Genomic DNA, 27,089 nt, shown 5'->3' with positions numbered 1-27,089 from the left:
ATAAGTGATAAGTGCACATCCATGCATGGTGTTCTCAAAATCCCACATCGGTTACGGGTTTTAATCATTGTTTAGCAAGTAGAGAGATGAACTATTAAACGGGTTTTTATATGGACAACGGTTGCATCCCTAATGATGCACTATTAAAATCGTATGTCTGCCATATATATCCTTATTTATGCTTTCATGTGTATGGTGTTCTGTAGAAGATTTATTACCCATGTTTATGGTCTACATGTATAGTGTTCAGTAGGAAATTTATAGGTTTATTATGAATTTTTTAGCGTCCATCGATAGATTAGACTTTAGATGGGTGTAATAAGAGAGTGTATTCTTATATATGCGTGTGCACACCCAGTTTATGTCAGTGATAAGCAATCTAGTGTTTCTAAAAGACATGAATAAAGCCTGTTTGGATGCAAGAATTATGTAGGAATCAACGAATTGGATTTGATTTCGGAAATTTTGACTCTGTTTAGTCGTACCTTAAATTGGAATCGGTGGATGACGGTAAACTAAGGGGTTATATATTTGGTTGCTACCTCGAGGTGAAGTTGCTGGGTTCTTTTGCCTGGAGCGTGTGTTTGGTTGGCTCCCTGAGCTCAACTGCTCAATGCCTGGCCTGGGTTCTTTTGCCAGTTTATTAGCCTGAGTCAGGCGATGGATTTAGGTCGCGTGAGCTGCAGCATGCGACACCCGCTTGGTTAGACTGAGTGATTGATCAGTGATTATTGCATTATTTAGCCATCCTGCTTGCTGCTTGCTGTAAGTTGTTGCATTCGTTTGTTTTTGTTCTGTTCACCTCCCTATATCTTTTCGCTTCTAAAGAATAAAATGTTGGCTGAACAAGATTAATTATTTCATGATGTATTCAGAGTTTAAGAAAAAATAATCCATAATTAAATTTAGTATACGTTTCAGAGTAAATAATCTAATTAACAAGTTTCTCTCATACACTTGTCAGGCATAAATCATCAAAGTCTCACGTGCCCAGTAGCAACGCAGGATTAAAATTTAGGGGGTGCTAGAAAAAAAAACACAAGCGGTAGCAACTTAAGTAAATGTTGGGAGAAAACCTTTTTCCAATTACAAAATTACACATGAATTGCATATAAAAACAAAAACTGAAGAAAGTAACTCGGTAGTTCATAGAGCAGTTACCAAGAGAAATTTCATAGAAGATCAGGACATTGGAGCTTAAAACCATTTTGGGTTCAAATCATCAATGCTTTTCCCATTGACTTGTTGCAGATCAGCTGGATTCCGAGAGAAATCAACAAAATGGCGGATAAACTTGCAAAGGAAGCAAACTCCTCTCACAGGAGGGGTTTACCCGGAAAGAAACTGTCATGCTAAGCGCTTAAATGTCTGTTTCAGATCTCACAATTGTACGCTAAACTATGTATTATGCTTCTATCGCTTAATATATTATCTGGTTCTTAAAAAAAAAAGCCTCATGTACGCGTAGGGAACCAATTAATGGCCTGGGCTGCAGTAGGGGTGCTCACTGCTCAGGCCCCTCTCCCCCCGCTGCGTGCCTGCGTGCCCTCCTGCATGTGCGCCACTTAGGCATACAGTTTTCTCAGGCACAAACAAAGTCACATATGCATATGCATAGCTGCCTGTATATTTCTACTGAAGATCTGTACACTCCTTCAAGCTACAACTTATACAATTTTTTGGGATATTTTTTCAACATTATTAGGTTTTCTTAGGCCTCTTTGAGACGAAGGACTAATAAAACACAGCAACAGAAAAAACATAGAAATTTTCCTCAAAAATCATTGATTGGAATACAAGTATAAAATGAAGTACTGCGATATTAAGTATCTATGATGTTGGACCTCGAGGTAATTTTCCTCTAAACCTTCTTGTCTTGAGCTATTCCATAGCAACTTCATAGGATTAGTTGTTGGAGTTCCAATCTTTGATCAAGTAGGAAACTTTTATATAGAATTTAAATCATACAAATTTCCTACTATATCAGTCCTAAAATATAACAACTATTACCGGATGAGATATTAAATTTTAGTATTACAAATCTGAATAACCCTTATCTAGCTAGATTTGTTAGCCAGATTCATAGTATTATAATGTGTCTTACCAGTACTAGGTTACTATATTAATTTTGGGATGAAGAGATCATGTTTTTTTCTATAAACAAAAAAGGGACCCTTATAATTTTTGTTCTCCTACACTGGCGATTATGACAAAAATGTTTCTTATCAACTTGGTTTCTTGCTGATGCTGTTACAATTTTGAAATTCTGAATGGCACTCAAACAGAATAATTCAGTTGTTTTCAATTCTAACTACAGACGATTATATTTCCAGTAGAAATGGAAATGGACTCCATTTCGACTAGAGACTTAATACTCAAAAAGGAAGAACGGCAGCTTATCAGCCCCCGATAAAGGTAGCCATTATTTATATTTTATACCACCTCCACCACTAAATATTCGGTGTTGGTTGCTTCAATTTATGCCAACTAACGCGAAAAAAAAAAGAGAAGTCCATCTCTGGTTTTCCTTTTTTTTTTTCCCTCAGGCATCAAGTAATTAAGCAGGAGGTCTTCTTTTGTTTTTCACAAATATAGAGAGCAGAGCAAGGTGCACACAAATACTACAATATACCGAAATTGGACACAGCACCTCAGAAAAAAATATTTTCACCGATTCTACAGAAATATAAAAGTTTGAAAAGAATTGACAAAAAAAAAAAGTATATGCCGTCATCGCCAAGTATAGAGTACGAACTCGTGGCGGCGCACGAGTTCACCAATCCAGATCCTCTGCAGTACTGTACTGCTCACTAACATGTGGGCCTGAGGGTCTGTGGGGCCCACATGTCAGTGAGTAGTCCCTCACTCCGAGTTCACTCTCCCCTCATGCGATCTCACGGGGGTATATAGCTAGTACACGCATGTTCAGACTTCCAATGTACGAACTTCACTGCACTTCCATCATGCAATTTCACCATGAGTCCAATCCATCGTGCCATCATGCGAACTTGATGCACGGCGCTTTTGCTCACATTTTCTTCGCTAGCTACGAAGTCGCGACGACTTTGTGGCGTCCCGGTTCTTACTCGCGGCATGCAGGGTCAGAATTCGCTGTTTACCCGCGCGATCTCGTGAAGACATTACAAACACGTTACGAGTGCGCGTGCTCACTGTACGAACTCGTCACGAGTTCACATTCCCACTCCACAGTAGTGGTATATTTTTATTTTTTAAATCATGTATATTCATGTAAAATCAGTAAAAAAAAATTATTCTCAACCAGCAGTATGTCACTGCTACATAAAAAAAACACTTTAGATACCGGATTTGGTAACCGGCACCCAACAGGAATGAAAAAAAACTAGCCCCCATCACCCCAACCAGATTTTATCGCACTTTTAATTACATTTAATTCAAGAAAATATAAGAACACAAAAGCATCGACAACACAAGAAAGAAGAGAGAGGAGGGTGCCGCTGCCTTCCCTCTTTCCGGATCTGGCGAGGGAGGGCGCCGCCTCCACCTAGTAGCACGCTGCCTCCCCTACCACCAAATCTAGTGAAGGGGAGGTCACCGCCACCGGGTGGATGCGGTAGAGAGAGAGGGATAGATAGATAGATAGATAGAGTAAGCATGGAAGAGAAGAGAGAGAGATGGAGAGAGAGGGAGGAGGTACGGATGGGTTGGGTGAGGAGATAAGGAGGAGAGACAGGTGGGTGGGTGTAGCGAGGAGATAAGGTTGAGGGGAGAGCGCGAGAGTTTGACTCGGCTCGATTTTTCGAGTGCTGATATTTTTTTAAAAGAACGACACCTATAATATATTATGTGTGTCACTCGGAGGTTCCGTGTTCAATCACCAACACGCTCACTATTTCTTTTTAAAAAATGTTTGGAGGGACCTCTCTCTCCAAATCTTATTTTTAATATACTATAGGTGCCTTTTAAAAAAAAAAAAACTAGCACCTATATATTGGTGGTGGGTTTTCATTAGATTCGGCACCTACAATTGTCAAAAGGTGTCGGTTCTATGTTTTTAGTTTCCAGAGGTGAGAAATATCTATAGGTGCCGATTTTAACACTTTTGCCATATATAGTACCGAACTTGTGTGTATTTTTGTAGTAGTGTGTGAAAGTGTGAGGCACATTTTTGTGGTAGTGTGTGTCTTGCTGTGCCTCCCGAGCTGCCGAAATTTCTGATGACCCAGCGTACATGCCAGGAAAACAAGGGAATTAATGTCATGATCCAAGAAAACAAGTGCTTCTCGCCTTCCAGAACGAGTAAATCTTCCAATTCCACCTCAAGATCCAGTCGTCCCCTTTGTGACCGACGACGACCGCTCCGACTCCTCGGTACCGCTCGGACTCGTCGGAGGAGGAGAAGGTGGAGGGCAATGACAAGGGACGTCAGCCATGGCCGTGCACTGGTTCATGGTGGCCACAATAACCAGCAGCGTGGCAGCGCCGGCACGGTTCACTCGCTGTCTTCCGGGTACCGGTGGAGCAGCCGCTGACCTGCCGGGGATGTAGTTTGGGGGTTTTCTCTATTCAAGAGATATTAGAGGTGGGTTAAAAGAGTTTCCCCTCTTATAGGTGTTTCAATGGAATAATGCTCCGTTTATTATGTGATGTTTGTACCCTTGTCTTAAAAATCCAACCTATATTTATGTTCTTTATATGCATGCTGTTCTCAAAATCCCACGTCGGTTATGGGTTTTAATCATTGTTCAACAAGTGGAGAGATGAACTATTAAAAGGGTTTTTATATGGACAATGGTTGCATCCCTGGTAATGCACTATTAAAATCGTCTATTCATATTGGTCACCCTAGTTCTACTTAGACAAGGGGACATCTATGGGTATAAATACAACACCCCCTAGAGGGAGGGGAGACAGACCAACAAGACACAACAGACACGAGAAACACAAGCCAACACACGTCGCTAGACATCGATATCAGAGGTAAGCCTACGCAAGCCCTATCCGGTGCCTGCGGAAGCCGACGACGGGGATCTAGCGCCATCTCTGATACTTGTGTGATTCAGATAAATATAAAGCAACACTGGCTTCGGCCAACAGGAGTAGGGTTGTTACCTTCCTGTGAAGGGTCTGAACCTGTATAAAATCCTTGTCTCTATCTCTTTTACCTCAATCTCGCATATACTCTGGTACCGACGATCCCCATATCATGTAAATACCGTAGTTGAGATCTCAAATATCGACAGTCTGTTTCTCGCTTTCCAACATGAGTAAACCATGCATTGATGTCGAGTTCTCGACGAAGCGGCATAGCAACTGATATCATTTTCGACAGTAGCTAGCTAGAGACAACCTGTACTTAATTTATACACCGAGGAGGAAATGTATAAGCAATGCAGCAGACATTACCACCAAAACTGCATGCCAGTGTCTGTGCCTTACAAGAAGAAGTGATGTACATATATTTAGACAAGATGAATACAGAATGCTACCATATAGTACATAGATACACTCACTTTGTTCCAACAATATTTATATTTATATGTCCATGCAAAGAATATCGTCGTATTAATATCTAGGTACTCTCTCCGTCCCATATTTTAAAAGATTTTTGGTGGATACGTATGGAGGAAGTACTACTCCCTCCGTCCCAAAATATAAGAAACTAGTATCGGATGGGACATTTTCTATTACCACGAATCTGGATAGACTGTCTAGATTGTAGTACTATAAAATATCCCATTCTGTTCTAGATTCTCATATTGTAGGGCAGAGGGAGTAGTTAAAAAGAAAAATGCTATACACACAACTGTGATACATGACTTTTCTACTACCACAGTGACGGTGTATACGTGAGATGATTTTTTTAGCTTGTGATGCATCATGAGTCGTACGTTGGTTGGACGCCTGCGTCGGAAGTATAGCAGCGTTCAGTTAAGAAAAATAGTTATATTTTAAAACGTGGGGAGTATATAACAGTATGGCACGGTCTGGCGGATGTCGAAAATTAAATTGGCTGGTGACATAAATATTTTAGGCATTCTTTGGAAAGTAGTATATTTCAATTAATGCAGAGATTGAATCATTTCGCATTTTCTGAAACCAAACCAATTCACATGAAAAACGCTGTAAAATTTTGATGATTTACACCTCTCATCTAGCTGTTATATTAGGGTGGAAACGAGCTAAGCCAAGCCGGCTTACAATAAGCTAGGCTTGGCTTGATTAAGAAAACGAGCTAAAACCTAAGCTCCGTTTGGCTCGTTTCCTGACTCAAGCCCCTGGCGGAGCCAGGCCCAGCTAGCCTTGTCAGGTGCCCGGGCTCCGTCGGATGCAGCCGCAGTGTATTTTACTTATTAGTTACTGATAATTACCATGCTTAGGAATAAATTCAGGTGTTTAGTCGCGTAGTGTTGAGTAAAATACTACTAGTAGCTAATTATGTGCTTAATCAACTAGTTTTAATGGATATCAGATCAGTGGATCATCATATAAACTAGCAAAGTGACTAGCTATATATATAAATGTATAGTATTCAACATTAACAATTAGCTAGTTTCATTTCATCAAATATAATTTTGCACATTGGTTCTCTTCATCATAAATTAGAACTCGATCTATGCTAAATCGTGTACGTGGTTGTATGGATTTAATTGTACTACTCCTCTATCGTTAGGCTTGCCCAGGCTCAGAAAAAATTCTAGATCCGCCACTAGCTTGAGCCAGATCGAGCTGGCTTGCGAGCCTTCCCGTTGAAACACCTCTTCATATATAATTTGTAATCATTAATAAAAGTAAGAACAAATCATCGACATGTAAAATTAAATAATTTTATATATTCAATTCATCATAATCTATATGATAAAGTGTATATTGACAAATAATAACTTCATTAGAAAATAAAATCATCCATATATAGACTAGGCTCATGAGCCAAACAAGCGGCTTGCGAGCCAGCTCGAGCTCTGTACATATTAGGAACGAGCTGAAAAAGAGGCTTGAGCTTGGTGTTTGGCATTCGAGCCGAACCGAGCTAAGCCAGCTCAAGCCAAGCCTAAGCTTTTTTTCTATCCTAGTTATATATAGGTGTGAACCGGCCACATCAGGGTTATATACAGTAGAACCATATGCATATAAATGATTTATATACTAGTAAAGAGGTTGAGCTGGTCGCGTTATTACCGTGTCCATATCGTGGGTGTACGTTGCACGCTCCTCCGCCTCCACGTGTCAGTTTCCTATTTGGTATAGGAGTAGGACTCTCATGCCCACTCGATAGTCGATATAAACGGAAAGAAAAGAAAACCCTACTCCTAAGCGCACGCCCCCCTCTCTCTTTCAGCTCTCTTTGCTCCGATGACCTAAGCGCACGCCGCCGCCGCCGCCGCCGCCGCCGCCGACGAGAGAGATGCCGACGCGCCGCCGCTCGCGCAGCAGGAGCGGGACGAGGCGGCACCAGCGCGACGACGACGAAGAAATGCGAGGGGGCCAGCGGCGCCACGGCGAGACGGGGGGAGGAGGAGGAGAAGGTCATCCGCGGCGTCTCCGGTCGGAGATCGGCGAGGTGAGTGGCTCCCTGTGGAGGATCACCCGCGGGGAGCTCTTGGCCGCCGAGGTCTTTGCGAGGTCGCCGCCGCCGTCGCCGCTGCCGCCGACGCCGTTCTCATCTCAGGTGACGAAGATTATTCCCGGAACTGATGGGGTTTTGTTCGGTGGTGTGGTGGTCAGGGAGGAGAAGCTTCCTCGTCGTCGTTATCCAAGCCGGCGCCGGCGGCTCCCCTTCCAACGGTGAGGACGTCCTCCTCGTCGGCCGTCGCCGCCGACGGCTTGAAGTTGAAGCCTCCACCGGAAGCAGCCGCGACGGCGACCTCCTCCAAGAAGAGGAATTCGGGCCCTGAATCCTCACCGACGGCGAGCTCGAAGAGGCCGAAGACGGTTCATCGTCAACAAAACAAATCGCCATTGCCGCCGCCGCCGCCGCCGAAGCGCGCCGCCCGAGCCCGATTCGCTGCCATACCATTGCCGCCGCCGCCCAGCAACGAGGAGGTGCTCGCCACGCGAAAGCGGGTGGACGAGATGCGCAAGAAGTACGCCGGCCTGATCGCCAAGTCCCAGGACGTGATCGGCGTCGCCCACCGCGAGGCCGCCGTCCCGGAGAAGGCGAAGGGGCGCCGAGCCAACCTCGCCGCCGCCGCGGAGGACGAGCTCCTCCTCCTGCGGCAGCGGCGCCGGGGACGAGACGCCGAGAGGGCGAAGGCTCGGGAGGCGCTGCGGGAGATGGAGAGGGAGGCGCGGCGCGCCGGGCTGTTCGCCATGGAGGCGATACGCCGCGAGCACCTGCGGGCGCTCGACATCACCCGCGACATCGAGTACGCGGTGAGCCCGGAGTGCCACCGCGGCGAGGACGGCGTGCTCCGCGTCATCGCGCCGTCGCGCCACAGCCCGGTGTCGAGCATGCTCGGGCTCCTACTGCGACCACAAGACGGCGGCGAGCTGGAGCTAGACGAAGAGTAGATCAAGGGCAGGAGGAAGAGAGCCTAAGTGTATTGTTCATCATTCATTTGAAGAAGTACTAGATGCATGCCATTATTATATGATTATTATATTGCCTTGAGATGTAATTTGCATTGTATCAGCTGAAAGCTCTTTGTATAGTGTTTGATTGTCTCAAGGAGACTGTTCTAAATATATGTATCGATTTCCAGTTTGCATTTGAGATCATCTGTGTGTGGATGGACAAGTGTAAACTGTGAACTCATTGGAGAGATTTGATTGAAGAATATTAAATATACTACGTTGTTTACCTTCCTTTGGTGAGTGATATATCTGATCTCTGTTTTAACTTTGTGAATTTAATTTCTACACAACATGGGGAATTTGGCTTCAAAGAAATGATCGAGTTTTCGATGGTGCATATGGATCGATGCAACAAGTATTCCATCATCACCATGCGCAATGCCTACGATGAAACAAAGTTTGATTACATATCTTTACAACGCCTGATGATATTAGTTGCTTTGCATTCTCTCAAATTACCTGTGCCCCTCTCCTCTCTTTTAGTGGCATTACTTAGTGTCACCCTTGGTTTGTTGGAACAATGTATGCTAAAACCTTGTTTTCTCTTCTCCTATAATTGAAATGGCAGAGCTCCTGCCCGTTCCCTCGAAAAGAAAAGTTAATTTCTACAAGTATGCCTCTGTTGGAGTAGGATATATATCCTGATAGCAAATGTAGCCATGTTGGGTATTATGTATTCTAATTAATAACCAGGTTCTTACAAAAATGAAATGCATCGATAGTTATATATGCCAGATTAAAACATAAAACCAGACCGAGTAAATCAAAATTTAAGTTCTGCTCTCTTGGTCGTTTGGCAAATCCCTCGAAGCTTAAAAAGTGGTATGAGGCAATAATATGGCTAGTAGACAATATGTTGTCGCAATACCACATGCTCATATATTGTACCTGTGGAGGGTCAAAAGATGCAGCACAGGACAACATTGCTAACAGAACAACATTGCTAACTCTTTTCGAGATAGGTTCTTGATCTAATGCAAAGATAATTAGACAGGAACTATGTAAGTTCATCAAAAGATGCACAGCAGCATAGCGGCTTTCTTGTTTTTTTTTACAATGGATTGCTAGTGCAATACCAGCGCGGTCTACTTGTCTGTGCCCCTTTCATGTCTCATATGAAATCACCATCGTATGGACAACCTGCAGGAGGAATGATCATCAAGCCATCGATGTATGACATGTCTAGAAGATCTGAGACATTCGCCAGATGTTGCTCCAGTGTGCATGGGTCTGAGGAGGTCTCCAAAGAACAAACATTCTTAGCTTGGTTGAAATCAGCCAGTGGTGGTTCGACTATCTTTTCACATACTGATGGAACTTCTGGTGAAAAACCTTGGAGTACAGCTGGTGGAGAAACGATGTTAACTTCTGGACTCATTTCTTTACTTTCCTGTAAGTGCCTTTCAGATTCTGCCACAGCAGACACCTTGAGCTCCACCGGGCTTGACAGGAAAACCAGCTTCTTCCTTGCTCTTTTACGCCAATTCAATCTATCCCTTATCCTCTGAGAAGCTTCACCTGAATCAGGATCTGGTCTTTCTGTACATATCAACTCAGAACTTTCTCCTTCTGATGTATCAGTATTTTCACATAGGTCTATGAACCCTTGTTTAGACTTTGAGCTTGTCCCTTGTTTAGATTTGGAGCTTGCCCCTTGTTTATATTTTGAGCTTGTTCTTTGTTTAGACATTAAGCTTGCTTGTAAATCTGATAACAACTGATTCTCACCAGATGAACCATCACATTTTGAGCTTGCCCCTTGTTTAGATTTTAAGCATGCTCGTAAATCTGATAATAGTTTATTCTCATCAGATGAACCATCACATTTTGAGCTTGCCCCTTTAGATTTTAAGCTTGCTCGTAAATCTGATAACAGTTGATTATCACCAGATGAACCATCACACTTTGAGCTTGCCCCTTTAGATTTTAGGCTTGCTCGTAAATCTGATAACAGTTGATTATCACCAGATGAACCATCACACTTTGAGCTTGCCCCTTTAGATTTTAGGCTTGCTCGTAAATCTGATAACAGTTGATTATCAGAAGATGAACCATCACATTTTGAGCTCATCCCTTCTTTAGATTTTAGGCTTGGTCGTAAATCTGATAACAGTTTATTCTCATCAGATGAAACATCACACTGCTGAAGAATATTTGAGTCACTACTCTGCGAAACTGATAGATTTTCAGGCAGACCAGGAGATTTTTTGAGCAATCCTGAAGCTAAATACGAATTTAATTTTCTTTTCATAGGACCTCTCCAGTGTTCTTTGATTGCAGCACTTGTCCTGCTTGTACACGACTTTAACAATTTTAGTTCAGAAAGCCTTTTGAAGTGGTTAGATGCATGCTGAATAAAGTAAACAAAGGTAAAGTGCAGGGAAAATTAGAGGACAGGGGAGATCCTGATTTTTCATCTGTTTAAATATTTGAGATCTTACCTCCCTGTGAAATGTTCAGCCATTCTACACCACTTATTTCCAAAAATTTGTTGGACATGAATCAATCTTAGCTCCTCCTCTCGTGACCACGCCTGTTTGCTGATTGCAGGGTCTAGATTGAATTTCCACCTGATTTCCATTACGTCCATCCATACTTAGTTAATAAACAGATATTATTGACGAAATCTGAATGCATATTGACCATGTACTATAGGAATTCTCATTAGTCACTACTCAAAGCCATAAAGGCTTTTAGTCGATATATGATAACAGAGAGCAAAGAAATGTACAGTAAGAAAGTTTCAGGACATGCTTTTAGTGCAACAAATATTTCTATTCTTGTTCACAAAAGATCAGCTGTAACATGGGTGTTGGAAATAACACAGAAGGCATCAAAAAACCTATTCCATTTATTGCCACAACTAGGGAATCAATTTTTTTTAGCTTAAAGGATATCGACACAAGATGCATGTCCATTTTGTTGTTTCTAATTATCTATCACAAAATTTGCACCATAAAGAGATTTGATGTCAAGCATATTTTCTAACACAAGTATGCAGTTTCATTTGTTGAAATGGATTTTATGTTTCTAAGACAAATTAGAAGTAGACAAGCATGCTTATGAATCAAGACATGTAGGCTACGAGATATTTATGAGCAGAACAGACTAGGTTGACAATGAAATGGGTGAGAATAAGAAAATACCATTGTGGATGGTGGCAATGAAAGCTTAAGCATAAATAACCAAGACAGTATTTAATGTGGAGATTATTCCAAGCTGTTAACTCAAGTATAAAAGGTCATGGCTAGAAAATATAAAAGGTCTCAATCAAACAATTTAGTTTCACTTAATTACCTTACTCTGCATTGTTGTGCATTTCGACCAGGTATAGCGCGTGCAACAGTTTCCCAGTTGTTATGCCCATATATGTTAATCATTTGAATAAGTGACTCATCCTCCTGGATTCAGAGTTGATTTCATGTTGTTAGTGGACATAACGATGAACAAATAAATAAACCCAACAATTACATGAAGCAAAATAATAAAGTAGAAATCTAAACAACTTTCCTTTGTTGACCATCGCCGCCTTCTTTTTTCAGATATTTCAATACCGCACTTGTCCATGATGTCTTGATAATTTATCTTGCAAGACTGGCCAGCTGCTTGACAAATTCATAATAAGCATCATGGACTAAAATGAACAGATAGGATCATAGGAATACTAATGGTAGTAAATAGGGTTCATAAATATGATGAGACAATGAAACAAGTAATGGAAAACTTGAGTAATGTCTGTGGCAATTTTGATTGACCTTTATGAAGAGAGGTTAAAACTCGGTATGCAATCCATGGATGCAAGGTTAATCAACAATTGACTATCATGTACTAAACATTTAATTCAACTAGTTACTTGTACATAGATGAGAAAGCACTCCTGATTGAATTAGTAGATATAACTAATGTCCTACTCCCATTAACTTTCAATTGGCGGGAACAAAAAAAGATCTGGGCAAATCAATGAATGGTAATCAGTTTCATACTATCAAACAGAAAATGTACTACCCAAAGTCCCAAACTTCCATTTACTTTTGAAGGATAATAGTAGGAAAGGGTCCTTCTGTATACATGTAATAACATCTACAAAGCTGCAGAGTGTTTACACATCAGTTGTTAATCAAGCTGCTGTGACCAAAGCGATATCAGGAAGTTGTTTTTTTTCTCTTTGCTGTATGGGATAACGAAGGAAAATGCTTTCTGAAGTTTAAACTTGTATTGTCCAAAAGAAGGCTATCTGCTGAAAAAACATGCCACTTCTTACAATCCAGACGCCAAGAAACATGAATGAAAATCTCCATGGGAAAATGCAGGTCCGAACTTCCCATATTCTTAAATGAACATGCAATTAGCAAGAGTAAATACCTTCTAATTCTTCTCCTTGGCAATGCTTGTGACTGTCTTCCGGTGCATTAGCCTGAACACATAGTTAACTAGTCAAATACTCTGTGATAACAACTCGAGGTAGCACACCCATTTTACTAGTTGCTTGTTTTATCACAAACATGGATGCTTTTTAGGTTTCGCTAATTTGCTTCATATATGAAACTCAAATTCTTAAAGAGTAATCTGTGTGGTAGCATCAGAGGCACATCATTACCACATCCTCCCGCAACCCAATCAACCTCGCTCGAGTCAGGGGGGGTCAGTTAAACCCCCAAATTATTGGGGGAACAAACAAACTGTTACTACTTGTACTAAGAGAGGTTAATGCTCTGAAATTAAGGAGGAGAAGAGCTTCTTCCAGATCTAGAAGGGAAGCTAGGGTTAACGCAAGCAAATTCAAGAATCCAGATATAAGTACTCCCGGTGGGAGAGTGAGAGAGATGAATCAGAAAGAGGATGTGGATGCTCACCAGGTTACCCTTCCCCTCCCCCTCCTCCTCCCCCTCCCCTTCCCCCTCGACTGCTCTGCTCGCCATCGGCAGCCGCGACTCGTCTTGGCGCAAGCGCAAGGAGCGGAGGAGACGAGACAGGAGATTTTCGTTTACGCCAGGGGAAGGAGAAGATACTCTCGTCTCGAGTACTCCATTTTTATCTTTTTATTTGTACTACAAAACTGCACTCGCAAAGTTTGAGATGGCCACCCCTATGTCAACATGACATATTAAACTATATGTCACTTTTAGATGTGGCAATTAACTATTTGTCACTGGACCCACATGTCATAGAGACATGTCATCGAGATAGGTGTGGCAAATATCTAATTGCCAAATCTAAAAGTGGCAAATAGTTAAAAGCCCCTGTCAATATACATCAACTTAGGAGGCGTCTGGAACGGAGGGAGTATGCTAGTATTTTGAAATTTTTGAGATATTTTAGTTATCTCTACTATTATAAAAATTAAAGATGTTATTGCCAGTATTTGGTACGTCATTCATATTTGAGTCAATTTTTTAAATTCGTTCCCTTTTAAAAATACATATTCTGGTTTAAGTCGGAATTTTAGTTACTTTTGGAAATACAAAAGAAGTCAATAAGAAATTTCTTTAAAAAAAACTTGCATGCTAACCTGATATGAAAGTCGGTCTCCTAATTGTAATTGTAGCTCATGATTTTCTAAATAAAATCTAAGCGAATTTCCACAGTGAATTTCATTCTAGCTAAATCGTATAACAATAATAAGATTAAAAAAACATTCACCTATTGCAACACACTAGCATTTTTTCTAGTTAGAACAAAATTATATAGTATCCAACCGAGTCTAATTGGACGGCGATGGTATATTATAAATGTTAAGCAAAATACAATGATATGTGTATAACTTAACAAACTCAATGGCATATTATAGAACGGGAACAAAATCAGTGACACACGATGGATTCTCTCTAAAAATAATCTAGTTAAAGCGCTTCTTTATTTTACTCAAAACAAAACATTTCTTACCTAAAATGTTTAGGAGAACTTCGAGAGAAGGTAAGAAAAAGGAGGTTGGTCAGTAGCCCAACACACGAGGAGAAAAGTAGCTCTCATCCATAATATGATATATACTTCGTTATAAAGTTAATGATCATAGTGCATTATATATATTGTTAAAGTGTGTTATGACTTTCACTATTTACTAATTACATGCATATGCATTATAATGGGATCTAGAGATAAAACCTATGTTCCCCGAAACCAAGCCCAATGCAGAAACATGCGGAATGAGGTGGTTTCTAGCATACTCGGTAAGATTACTCACCACTTCATCACGTCCTCATCCCCGCTCCCCAAATCCGCTAGGGGCATCAGCCCCCAAATTTGAAAAGAACAAGGCAAGAACTCATGTTAACCAATCCATAAAACCGACAGGAGTTAATGGCGCAAGCAAAGAGGAGGAATCGGCCGCTCTTCGCATGGGATCGGGGCCTCACCTCACCTGCGGGGCGCAGGGGAGGAGGAGGAGGAGGAGGGGGAAGCGAGCAGCGGGTGCAAGCTCCCTACGGAGAGGAGGGTTTGTGTGACATCCTGGCCAAGGGCTTAATAGGATTAATAGAATACTCATACCAACAAGTTGCAACTTCTTTTTCCGGAAGCTGATCTCCAAAGAACTCTGAGGTTAAGCGTGCTTGGCCTAGAGCAATTTGAAAAGCTGCCAGATGTAAGTGAACCCGGCCTGGGGCGCGTGTGTCGCAGTTGCGCATGGCTGGTGTGGACTCGGAGTGGTCAAAGTGTGCAGAAAAGACTTGTGTTGGTCTGATGGCAGTCTATATCCAAGAAAAACTGCCAAATGTAACTAGGCCCGCCCTGGGAGAGGCGGGACGTTACAGTTTGTGTGTGAGCCTGTGAGGCAATCAATATAGGCTACTGCTACCTACCAACGTCCTGGAAGGGCGCTGAAAGAACCTCGATGTCGCCTATAGTAGGGTGAATAGGCATTTAAAACTTTTAAATAAATGTAGAAGCACCTTTTGGATATTTCTAAATATTTTCGGAATTTTCCAAAAATCTCAGATTTACAAGCAAACTAGCAAGACAAGCAAAAGGGAAGAGCAGCACAATTAGGCAAGGGATTGCACATACAATAACTAAACTACTAGCAGCACCAAATATCAAAGCTAAGAGTGGCCGAGATATCACTGGGATTCTTGTAAGATGATGTGCTCGAAGTTCAAATCTTTGAGGGGATTCTACACTTCGTTGAGGATATCACAATGAGTCGGGTCTTTTCAAACCCTATCCACTTTCCATTAAGGGTATCTCTTTCCTTTCCATTAAGAGTAACAAATGCAACAAAGATTTCCTGTGGATGAATCGAGTGCTCAATAAATCTTCACGAAGTCAACACCATGTATTCAAACAAACTCAAATCAACCACTCACACGTACACACGAAACCAAGCTTGTAGATCAGTGCAGAGGAAGAAGTGAGAAGGCAAGGCTCAAAGTGAATCTCAAATCAACCCAAGCCAATGGCATAAGAAAAACAATAGAGCCAGCAACCCTAGCTTGTGGGTGGAGGGGGTTACTTATAGTAACACCCTTAGATCACCCGTTAGGGGGAAAGATTCCATATTTCAGAAATTTCCGAAGTGATTACCAGAGAGCAAAAACAACTTTCGAAAATTTCTTCGGAATTTGCTACAGTAACTTCAGGCTTTTCTTTCAAAGTTTGCTAAAGTAACTTCGGAATTTTCCGAGCAGTGCAAAATTCCAGCACAAACACAATAAATGGGCAAAAAAAGCATTTCGAAAAATTTCAAAATATTTTGAAAAATCCGAAAAACACCGGTACCTGTTTTTCGCCAATACAACATTTCGGAAATTTCTGAAGCAGTTTCGGGAAATTCCGAAAAACACCAGTACCGTTTTTGCAAACTCAAATTAGTTCGGAAATTTCCGAAAATGACTTTCAGAAACTTCCGAAAAAATACCTGTACCGGTTTTCAAAGGTAAAACCAATTCGAAAACTTCCGAAACCAATTTCAAAAAACTCCGAAAAACTCCAACACACAAATCCAAGAGTGAGAACCACTTCAACAAAGATTTTGAGCACCAAACTCATCCCTAGACATCAAGGCAACATTTCCCTTAATGGTATGGCTTTCCTACCAACTCAAGAGCAAATAGAAAAGCTATACTAATGCGAGTACCTTTATGCCATCATCTTTCTTTGCCTTGAATAATGATAATATGGAATTTGGCTTGATGTTCATCAACAAATCATATCCTCTTGATCTTTTGACATTTCATCTTGCACTTCTTCTTTACCAAGGGTTGATTCTCGGCAACTTCTGACACCCTATGGCCTCGATCGATTCATCGGCATTCGGTCAAGCACTTGCTCCTTCATCCTTCGTCGCCAAGCCTCTGCTTGCCCTTCTCCCTTGCATGGTCCATTGTGTAGCCAAGTCTTGCCAACCTTCACTGCATCTTGCCATCTTCTATCACTTGTAGCCTTGGATCGCAATGAAACCTTGTTGTATTGCATATTCTTCTTCATCATCTTTGTCGATTCTTCATCGAACTAATCCCTTGATTATTGTTAACGCCAAAATTTGGTAAGCCCCGAGGTCATCATGAATTTTACCAATAGTCAGATTCTTGGTAGATTCGATTAAGGAAATCAATCAATTAAAGGAAGTTTATCTAGAAGAAACCGAGTTCAAGAAGGATGCGATATGATAGTTTATCTATTAATTAGAAAGAGTCATTTAGGTTCCTTTTTATCTTTAGAAAAGTGTGTTTAGTATCTGATAAGGACTTTATGTTTTCCTATTATATTTAGGAATGTTTCTTTCTTGTCCAATAAGGAATAGTATCTACCCATGTGTATAAATATGTACACCCCGAGTCATTGTAAATTACCTCTCGATCAATAAAACTACTCTAGACGCATCACCACCCACTTTTCCGAGGTTTTCACTTATCACCGGCGGAACTTGGCACCTCACGTGAGGCTGCATCGACTTCGATCTCCGGTGAAGGGGTAAGTCCTACGTTCCGCCGGCTCAGGCAATTGTATTGGCTATGTTGGTGTGCTTCAAGGCTGCATCACTTCGATCTCTTGGATCGCTCTGGTTCGGTTGATATAGTTGCCGCTTACCTATCATATATCTTGGCTAATCTAGTTTGGTAGCTCGATTTACTCGTATTGGTTGGGATCTGCTTTAGGGTTTTCGCCAGTATCAACTAAATTGCTTTGCCAGATTAGATTAGCTAAGTTATCCGCCACTCTTAAAATCAGTCAAAGGCTTGATTGTTTAGACTTTATATTTCTTTGCATACTTTGAGTTGCATCGACCATAGCCGTGGTTAGAAACATAGAAACTAACATGCCTTTGATCGCCAATAAGGGTTTCATCGGGGTTTCAGCCGATGAGTTATTTGGACGCTGCATCGGCTTATTAGAATTTCATACAAGTTGGATTTAGCCGATTGCAACAAAGGTTTCATTGTTTATCTAATCGTTTAGATTTAATGACATCGGACCTTCAGCCGATGTATGCTTTAACCTTCATATCAGTGTTTATTCTGATATATCATTGTTACCCGATTGGTTTCAATTAGATTATATTGTTGTTTTATTACATTATCATCAGCTAATTGTCTATATATCATTATTTACTCAAGTATCAGAATATAAATTAGACATATAGCCAATTGCTCGAAACCCCATCGGCATCAGCTAATATCGACATCGGCTAGGACCAGCCTCGGCTGGAATAACTCCATCGGCTTGTCAGTTGATTGGCTCTTCGGTGATTAACATAGTTATTTATCTTGTCAGTTGCAGAATCAAACTGACTGGCATGCCCGCATCTCATCAATTTTTGGACCTGCACTGGAGCTAAGCAGATCTCTCAAGCTGTTGTGTTTGTCGACTTAGTTCGCACCAACACAGTTCTGGCAACATTGGCCGAGCGCGAATTTTTTGTCAACAATTATACACTCAATAAACACATTAGTCCCTTAATCTTTTATCATCAATTAACTAAAACCTACTAGGGGCATAGATATCTTTTAGGCGCCACCTGTCATTTTGGGTAACTTTTTTTTTTACTATTAAGAATAAAGGCAGTCAACATGGTCAATAGAAGGAAGCATCGGTTAGTTGTGGTGAGACCATAAAAAACTCAAGTTTAATAAACAAATCTGCTATGTAGTACTCCCTCCATTCCAAATTGATCTATATATTTCATAGGTACACTAAGACCAAGAAAAGCTAATAATTCTCATACTATATTTACTCTAGCAACAAACTCGATGCATGTACCATCCCCACTATTTCCTAGCCAATAGCAAATCAAGATATTGCATGTGGGTTATAAATACTTGTGTGCATGGATGTGTGCATCAATGTCTATTTACTCCAATGCACAAATAACGAATAGACTTAATACATGAACACAAATATGTAGATCATTTGGGAATAACCTAAAAAAAACTATATGTAGATCAATTTGGAATGGAGGGAGTATTACTTTTGAATAAAAATTAATAGCGTTAAGAGCGAGTACAATGATATAATGTAAACGGGTAGTATAAGTTATCATATCATATTTGTGCTTACGCGTGGAGAATAGAAGAGAAGAGAGAAAAAAAATGAGTTACAAATTTATACCCAGCTGCAGCAGAAGCTCCGATAAATTATGTTAGAGATATGGATGGATTAGGTATTAATTATGCAATATATATGTGTAACTAACTATTATACAAGTGAGCTATTAGATTTGTTGTAGACGATGTTTTAGTTTTTGGAGGTAGTAGTTGGATATATTATTGAACTTACTCTAAGGATTTCAATTTGTCTCTCTCTTTAAAAAAAAAAATCAAACTTCAATAGCCTAGTTCAAAATAAAAAAGAATGTATTTCTGGTAATGCACCTAGACAAATTATATTTATAAGAAATACACTTTTTTTAAGACAAAGTTGGTAATTCATATCCAAATTCAAGTTTTCGTAAATTCAAAATTCATTCAGTTCAGTGTCGAAATCGGGATTCAAACCTTCTTCATTGATCGAATTCCTCAATATCTAAGGAATTGTGACCCTCAAAATCTTTCTTCCTTCGCATGTTACACTGTTGCAATTGGTGTGGCATGGTATTGTCAACTGGTAGGATACTGCATGTGAATTTACAAAATTAACAATACCTGAATTTTATTTCAGTTCTGCCATCAATAATGTTGCCATCAACTAGTACTTGAGTTGGTTCGCGTAGATATACTTTGTGTGATTTTTTTTAGTATCAATAATCTTGATGAGAGATGTATTATATAGTCATAGAACATCTATCTATCTATCTATTATATACTAAAAGTCCATTAATCTTCCTATAAACGCTCCTAAGCTGCCATGTGGCGCTCCTACAAGCACTCATAGGTTGTCACGTGGCATGCTATAATTTTACCGTCGATTTTCATTTAAGTTGGTGGACCCGTTATTTAAAACCGTTAGATTAGATCTATTAAAAAAAGTTAATACTTCATGTATATACATAATCCGTTTACACTTACCTAAAAAAAGTCAGCATACCAGGAAAATGTACTATGGGCCGAAAAAAATATACCTTTACGTACTATATTCATTTGAAAAACAAAACAAAGGACATACATACCGTTTAGCGATGGAAAAAATACCTTTACCTACTGTTCATTTGAAAAAAAAAGGATGTACGTTAAAAAAGCTATAAAACCCTAAAGAAAAATATATGTAAATATCAGAACCATCATCGAAAAATAGACTATCTTTTTAAAAAGTATTTTCTATATAAAAAATAAAATTTATTACTTCACAAATATGGTTACGTGATGCTTCTACTAGCACTCTTGAACCGTCATGTGACACTGTGTAATCTCGCCATCGATTTTCATTTAAATTGATGGAACTGTTATGAAAAATAGGTGACGAAAATAAACTAGACGCTAAAATATATATATCTGAGACATGAACACTTAGCTAAGTAGTGTATTAATGATATATTAGACTTATTTTATCCGCATTTATACAATTTCATCTATTAATAGGTAGTCAGTTTTTAAAATAGTGATAATGAGTTGTTACGTTAATAGGAGAATTTATATGTAATCGGGACAAAGTGTTTTTTTTTAATCTGAGAGAAATTATTATCATTGAAGCATACTAAAGTCTATGTTCTATCTCACGACGTAGAAATGTGAGATATGACTTCTTTTAGCACTATTTCATAGAACAATAAATAAGATGCCCGCGCAACCGCGCGGGCTTCCTTAAAAGATTGTCACAGTCGTATGTATGTTTAGCGATACATTTCTTAATAATCAACCTCACTCATTTCAAAAGAGAATATTTTCTCTATGCCATAAAAACTTAAGCAGTACTGATTAACACTACAAATAAATAAATAGTCTCTACTCAAAACATTAAAAAAAATATTTTTATGGAAAGAATTATTTTCTTCACATCTATCTTCTCTTTCTTTCCTGAAGGGTATCGAGCAGTTAGCCAGTTAACACAACTGTAGCAGGGACATACATATGATTGAGTTAAGACAGACTCAATGGAGGCCACTATTGACAATAGTACTCAACTTCCTATGTACTAATGCAATAAGCTTTGATGGTGCCGATGGTGAAATAGGACTTAGAATTATGCTCCACACTGGCTTTGATTGGCATAAGTATGTCACTATGAAACCCATGTTTGAAGGCAATAGAGAAATAAATTCTTGGTAGCTCTACCCATTAGAGGGTATATTCATGTCTAATTTTTAACAGTGTTATCCCTTTAACCAATAGAAGCAGTATTTTTAGAATATTTATTTATAGATTTAGAAATAAGAGTTAACATAAACATTTAGGTATGTAGTGGAGATTGATGTTTTATGTATTAATGATGTAATACTCTTACTTTGGTGATACAAATGTAGTTCCATTTATTAAAAAGACATCAAGCAACAATGATAATTAGTAATAGTGACAATAGGCGAGTTTACGTGTCATATGGACAGAAGTGATTTTTGTTTGAATATAAGAAACATCATCTTTATCATTTATTAAAATCTACGGTAAATATCACGACAAAGATTTTTTTAATTATAAGGTGAAATCTACAATATATTATATGCATATAGTGAGATATGACTTAATTCTATTTAACATTATTTCTATAAATAATAAATAAGGTGCCCGCGCATCTGCGCGGGCTTCCTTTCTAGTTCTTAAGAAACTTCATAAATAAGTATAATTTTGACCCCCTCTATTCATATAAAGCATCCTACAATAAACTTCATTACCGAAGATTAATCAATACTAAGTGCTAAAATTAACCCAAATGCCATAATCCACACTTTTGGTACCCCAAAACTTCTTTGCCTGTCTTTGTCCTGGTTCATAACACCACATTTTCTCCATATAGTCCTCACCATCTTTCAGAATAGTATTTTCACCACCCGACTTTGGTACAAATGCTAATTCACCATCACGAAGAACAAGATTAACTTGGATAGTCTCAGGCCAGTCATAAAGCTTTGGAAGAAAAACCTTGTTTTGCATCCACTTGATCTTGACACTTCTCATCATCGTCGTGAGCGTGCCGGTAAACAACGTTCTCCCCTGTAAACTCTCCACTTCCTCCCACTTCATCGCCTCCTCGTTAAGTTTCACAATATGCACCGGCGTCCCTCGTCGGCCAACGAGGATTGCCATCAACTCGCCTTGTTCAGACTCGACGAGGTAGCTATCATCGGTTTCGAACCCAAAGCTCTCGGGTTTGTCAAGAATTTCAAACCCTCTTTCGTGATTGCACGGGTCATACAATGCCAGCCTCCCATCTTTCCCGAGGAGGTAGAGCATGCCGCCATGGAAGACCGGGTTGGAGATCGGCAATGTCGGAACCATTTGTTCATCGGGGCTATCCACCAAATCCCAGTCATCCCACTCGCTGTCATCATTTAGTCCGGTTCTACATATACGCAGCGACCCAACCGTGACGATGGCGTACATCGTCGTCCGCAACGCACCGTCGTCATAGACGATGAAGTTGAACTTGCTATCCGGCAGACGCGGGAGCTCGCGGATGCTGCCGGAGACCATGTCGGCGTCGAGGACCACGTCGTCCGGCGTGCATAGAGTCGTTAGGTGTTCTGCGGCGGAGCAGCAGATCTTGGCACCGGGATCGGTCAGCGTACGGTCGATTTCGAAGTTCTTGTGGAAATAGGGGCTGTAGTACCGGATGTTGGTGGTGCCGACGTCGGCGGCGTTGAGCAGCAGCGGGGTGATCCACGCCGGGTAGGACGGCGGCACGGCGGAGCGCCATGGCAAGCACACCGCGGCGACGCTTGGGTGGCTTGACCACCGGAGCCGCTCCAGGATAAGGAGGAGTAGGTCCTCCGGTAGAGAGGACCAGTCCCGCCACTCCGACGACGACGAAGACGACATCGACCGTGCGTCCATCGTGGCGAGATCGCGCGCTCCGTCGATCGATCAGGCCGTCAGGGACGCGAAGTCCAGACATTTCAACGACAGATTGTATCCAAGTATATGTTGGAATGTGCTATTAGTACAAGCCGTAACACTGGCAAGTTCTTGGGCAACTCGTCGTGTGTCAATCGTGTCGTGTCCTGCTTTGCAAACTTGCAAAGTTGCAATCGTGTTGGTCCAAAAATCCCAATCAGATTCAGAATCAGAAGCAGCTTCACCACAGGTGGATCGGAAGCAGGAACCAAAATTAAGTTTGAAACATTTCAGTGAATCCGCACCGAATTCAACTGACAGGCATCAAAAGTATAGGCTCCATGGAATCAGGAATGTCCTCTCTAGGATCATACAAAGCAGTTGTTCCCTGTCCCACATCATACACATACAACCCCTTGTCATCCAATTTGGTGAAGTAGATGCAGTTCTCCTCCAACCCAGCCTCATCCGCCGCCATGGACACGCCAAACTGGCTCGTAACCAGGAACACCCTGTTGCTGCCGAGCCCGTCCGCCTTCACCCACGCGCGCCGCGTCGAGTCCAGCCGGTGCACCTGCACGAGCAGGACCGTGCGCTGGCACAGCAGCGAGTTCCTGAAGTGCACGACGAACAGCTCGCCGCGGGAGTCCACCAGCGAGCTGTTCCAGTGGTTCCACCACGCCGGGCACGGTACCATGGCGAGGGGAGTGCTCGCCAGCGTCGGCGTCGCCGGCGACGGCGAGAACTCCAGCGTCGCCATCTTGCCGGACCACTCCAGGTCCGCGAAGAGCTTGCCGCCCGACGCCGTGAGCCACCCCATGGACTCGATGACGATGGCGTCGAGGTCGTCGTCGTCGTCGTGGTTGGCCGGGGCGATGATCGCCTCCGGCTGGTACTCGTGCCTCAGCCACCGCCGCCGGCCGGCGCTGTCTCCCGGTCCCGGCCGGCAGTAGAACAGCACCGGCTCGGTGGGGTGGACCACCACCACGACGCAGCGCGGGTCCGCGGCGTCGTGCGACAGCACGCACCACGCCGCGTCGTCGTCGCCGCCGCCTAGCGCCTTCGCGGCGAGGCCGCTGATCTCCTCGTCCGGCGGCGGCAGGGGAACACGGCGCGAGGAGAACGGGTCTCGCAGGAAGGCCTCGGCGGGGGCGTCGCCGCCGCCGCGCCGGCCGGCCGGCTGCAGCGTGAGCACCCAGCCCCGCGGCGTGATCCAGGAGTAGTGGCCGATGAGGTCGACGAACGCCGCCGCCGCCGCCGCCGCCGTCAGCTGCCGCCGGCTGGGTATGCTGTACAAGAACTTGTCGCCGGCCTCGCCATGGCCGAAGAGTAGAAGTGGAGCTAAGCGAGATTCCATTAGCGACGGCGAGTCCTGCGCCTTCTTGTTGATCTCCATTGCTAGCTACTATTAGATTGATTCTTGCATGCGTCAGAAGCCGACGAGATTGAACAATATATACGGCTAATTATTTCCGTCGATTTTTGTAAGGCACAGCTTAATTTTCTAGGCGCTTTACTTAGTACTAGACATTTTACGCGCGTTGCGCGCCCTATCACGAGTGCAATAAAATTATCAATGTGGGCAAATAAAACTAAAAATCCATAGCGAGATCTCACTGAACAACTAAGCATTAGATTTAGCCATGGATTATAATCACTATTTTCATAGTACGATAAAACATGGGTAACAGATATATGTTCAAATAGGAACTAAAGACACAACAAAAAGTTAAAGTGCAAAAGATTAGACAGTTAGCATGGAAGGTACTACGTAATGAGATTATTACAGGTTGTCTTTAGGACAACACACTTAGCATTGTAGTTACTGGAACCTATTATTCTTTCTAAGCTCCTGAGGAAGACGACGTTGATGTGTAGATGTAGATGGTCCTTCAACAGGTCCTCTATTTGAGTCTGCTACACCTGCCTCCCATTGGAAAGTTCTGATAACAGGAACCCTTGGAACTTTTTCTTCGTAGTGCCTTAGTGTTTCTCCATCAGTGTCGCTCCCACTGTCTTCATCGTAGTAATCAAATATCTTCTCCAAATGGACTAAGACTGTAGCTGTTGCATCTTCCAAGTCCCAATTAACCTTGTTACATTGTTGAGGTCCCTTGGTTTCTATGTTCCAGTCAATGATTCTCGGTATGAGATTCACATCCGATGTCCATGCAGCTAGCCTAAAGATAGACAGATCCTGTATATGGTACTGACCATAGATCTCTTCTACTCTGCAGCTGTTGTCTAGTAGCTCAGGTATCGCTTCATTGTTCTATGCCTTAACGGGTTCTTGATGCTATGCAAGTTAAGCTTAAAAGGCTCAAACGACAGGCGAGTGGTCTGAAACGTGAAACTACCTTGGTCAAGCACTTTATGAGCTTTTTCCTGTTGATCTTTATCCATGAACAGAGCAATATACATTCTACGTTTGAACGGCAGAAGTGCTATGTCATCTTGCTGGCACTCTGCTACTGCAGCTATCATAGCAGTGACCTTGCTTCTTGTGGGTGTGCCAGCTCCTAGAACAGTGACAACAATAGCATTTTGGTAGATGATGTCGGCAAGTAAGTGTGATAACTCCTTTCCCTTGCTAAACTTAGTGGCCCTAAGTGGTCGATTGGTTCCATATGTTGATGGTAGCTGACTAACTTTGCATTTCTTTGTCTCCATCTCTTATCCTATTTAAAATTACAGCATGCGAACATGTATAGTGAATCAACCCTGATTTGAAACTGCAGTAGATGTAATTTGATTTCAAAGAGAAACATGTCGTATGAATAGGGCATGGAAGAATGCAAGGGAAAGAAGCAGGGAAAAGTATGGGGGCTTTGGTTGAGTTGTTACCTTGTCTTGAAGAATCGCCCGATTAAGATGTCACTCGAGCATGGAAGGTAGTAGATGGGGACGAAGGTGGGCGAGTTGCTTTTTCTTTGAGCCACTGGTTTTGTATCTGGAAGGCTTGCTCCATATTGAATACGGTAGCTGTGATGTCTTGTCGAACAGAGGAGAGTAAATTTACCAGCACAACTCGTCTACTTCACGCATCACTGCTAGAAAGTACAGAGCAGTGAAGTCAAAGGATATATACATGTATGCTGCTACTAAGATCATTTTTATTGAGCACAGAAGGAACATGAATAGGTAGCGTTTACCTGTAATACACTGTAACTTTGACGAAAGCGGTTCGTTAACGTATAACAGTCTATCGTGACAGCACATTGGATTGGATAATGAATACTATTGTGCCTAAGCTTGTTAGTACAAAAGCAAAAGAAGCATATATTTCAACTTCAATATTGTTCTTTAGAAATGACCTTGACAAGTTAGTTAGGCTTGCGTATGGAAAGAAATCTGAGATAAACCTATGTAGTAGTAAACCGAAAGTGACATAAGTCAACTATAAAAGGTCAGTAACATTGGACGACATAACATGAAGCTTCCAATGTAAGACAGCAAATAAAGAATAATAACAGGTCTTAACACCATATGGGCGGTGTTGCCTTATAAGGTAGCATACATCCAAGGCTCTCCTAGTTGTTCAAGGCCCATTGCAGTGCTATGACAGTCGCAACTGTAATGGGACTTGAGCACTTGGTGAGAAAACACACATGTCGATAGTAAACTTAAGAGGAGGAGTACTGGCAAAAGGCTGTGGATAATAAAGGAGCGGACATAGAGTCATAGCAAATATTCCAGGGACATGCCATGGTTAAAGACATGGGAACATGATTGTTTTCCTGTGTTTCTGATTGGACTGATGAAGCCGGTACAAGCTAGACAAGCAAAATGGGTGATCTGGGGTGGACAAATGCACCAGGCATCATCTGGAGTACTGAAAGGCAGCAAAACAAGTTGTTAGTTTTCTATAATTACTTGGAGCACACTGAATGAGGCAGGGGAGCTTAAGAATTATCGGTGAACATACATATCAGTAGCCTTGTTCTGGCTATCCTTGTCCTCAGCAAACAACTTTTTAACCGTTGGAGATGACTGCGAAGGACGCCCCCTATTGAACATTGCATTGTTTTGCTAAGCAAATTCAGAGAAAAAGATGAAAGACAGATCTCAGGAAAAACTAAAATGCACCTTTTCCTGGGAGTGGACTTAGAAATGGGTACATCTACATCTGCAAGTGCATCATGAGCAGAGAGAGAACTATCCTTTCCCCTCTACAGAAAAATA

At 41.7% G+C, this 27,089-nt stretch overlaps 2 protein-coding genes across 2 annotated transcripts; both read right to left on the bottom strand.

Annotated features, from left to right (window-relative positions):
• Positions 1-9,480: 9,480 nt before the first annotated feature.
• LOC127764088 (transcription factor MYB64-like) lies at positions 9,481-13,575 on the bottom strand. The gene is made up of 6 exons (XM_052288913.1): positions 13,407-13,575; positions 12,916-12,967; positions 12,066-12,155; positions 11,851-11,956; positions 10,995-11,123; positions 9,481-10,841 (listed from the first exon to the last, which is right to left on the bottom strand). The coding sequence occupies exons 1-6, from the start codon at positions 13,470-13,472 to the stop codon at positions 9,665-9,667; spliced, it is 1,620 nt and encodes a 539-aa protein (XP_052144873.1). The 5' UTR covers positions 13,473-13,575; the 3' UTR covers positions 9,481-9,664.
• Positions 13,576-21,764: 8,189 nt separating this feature from the next.
• On the bottom strand, positions 21,765-22,907 carry LOC127761164 (uncharacterized). The gene has a single exon (XM_052285406.1). The coding sequence runs from the start codon at positions 22,905-22,907 to the stop codon at positions 21,765-21,767; it is 1,143 nt and encodes a 380-aa protein (XP_052141366.1).
• Between the last annotated feature and the right edge of the window lie 4,182 nt (positions 22,908-27,089).

This window comes from Oryza glaberrima, chromosome 2 (assembly GCF_000147395.1).
Source record: "Oryza glaberrima chromosome 2, OglaRS2, whole genome shotgun sequence".
In the NCBI taxonomy this organism is placed as follows: domain Eukaryota; kingdom Viridiplantae; phylum Streptophyta; class Magnoliopsida; order Poales; family Poaceae; genus Oryza; species Oryza glaberrima.
The sequence above is the reverse complement of the archived record's forward strand: the minus strand, read 5'-3'. Positions and strand labels throughout refer to the sequence as shown.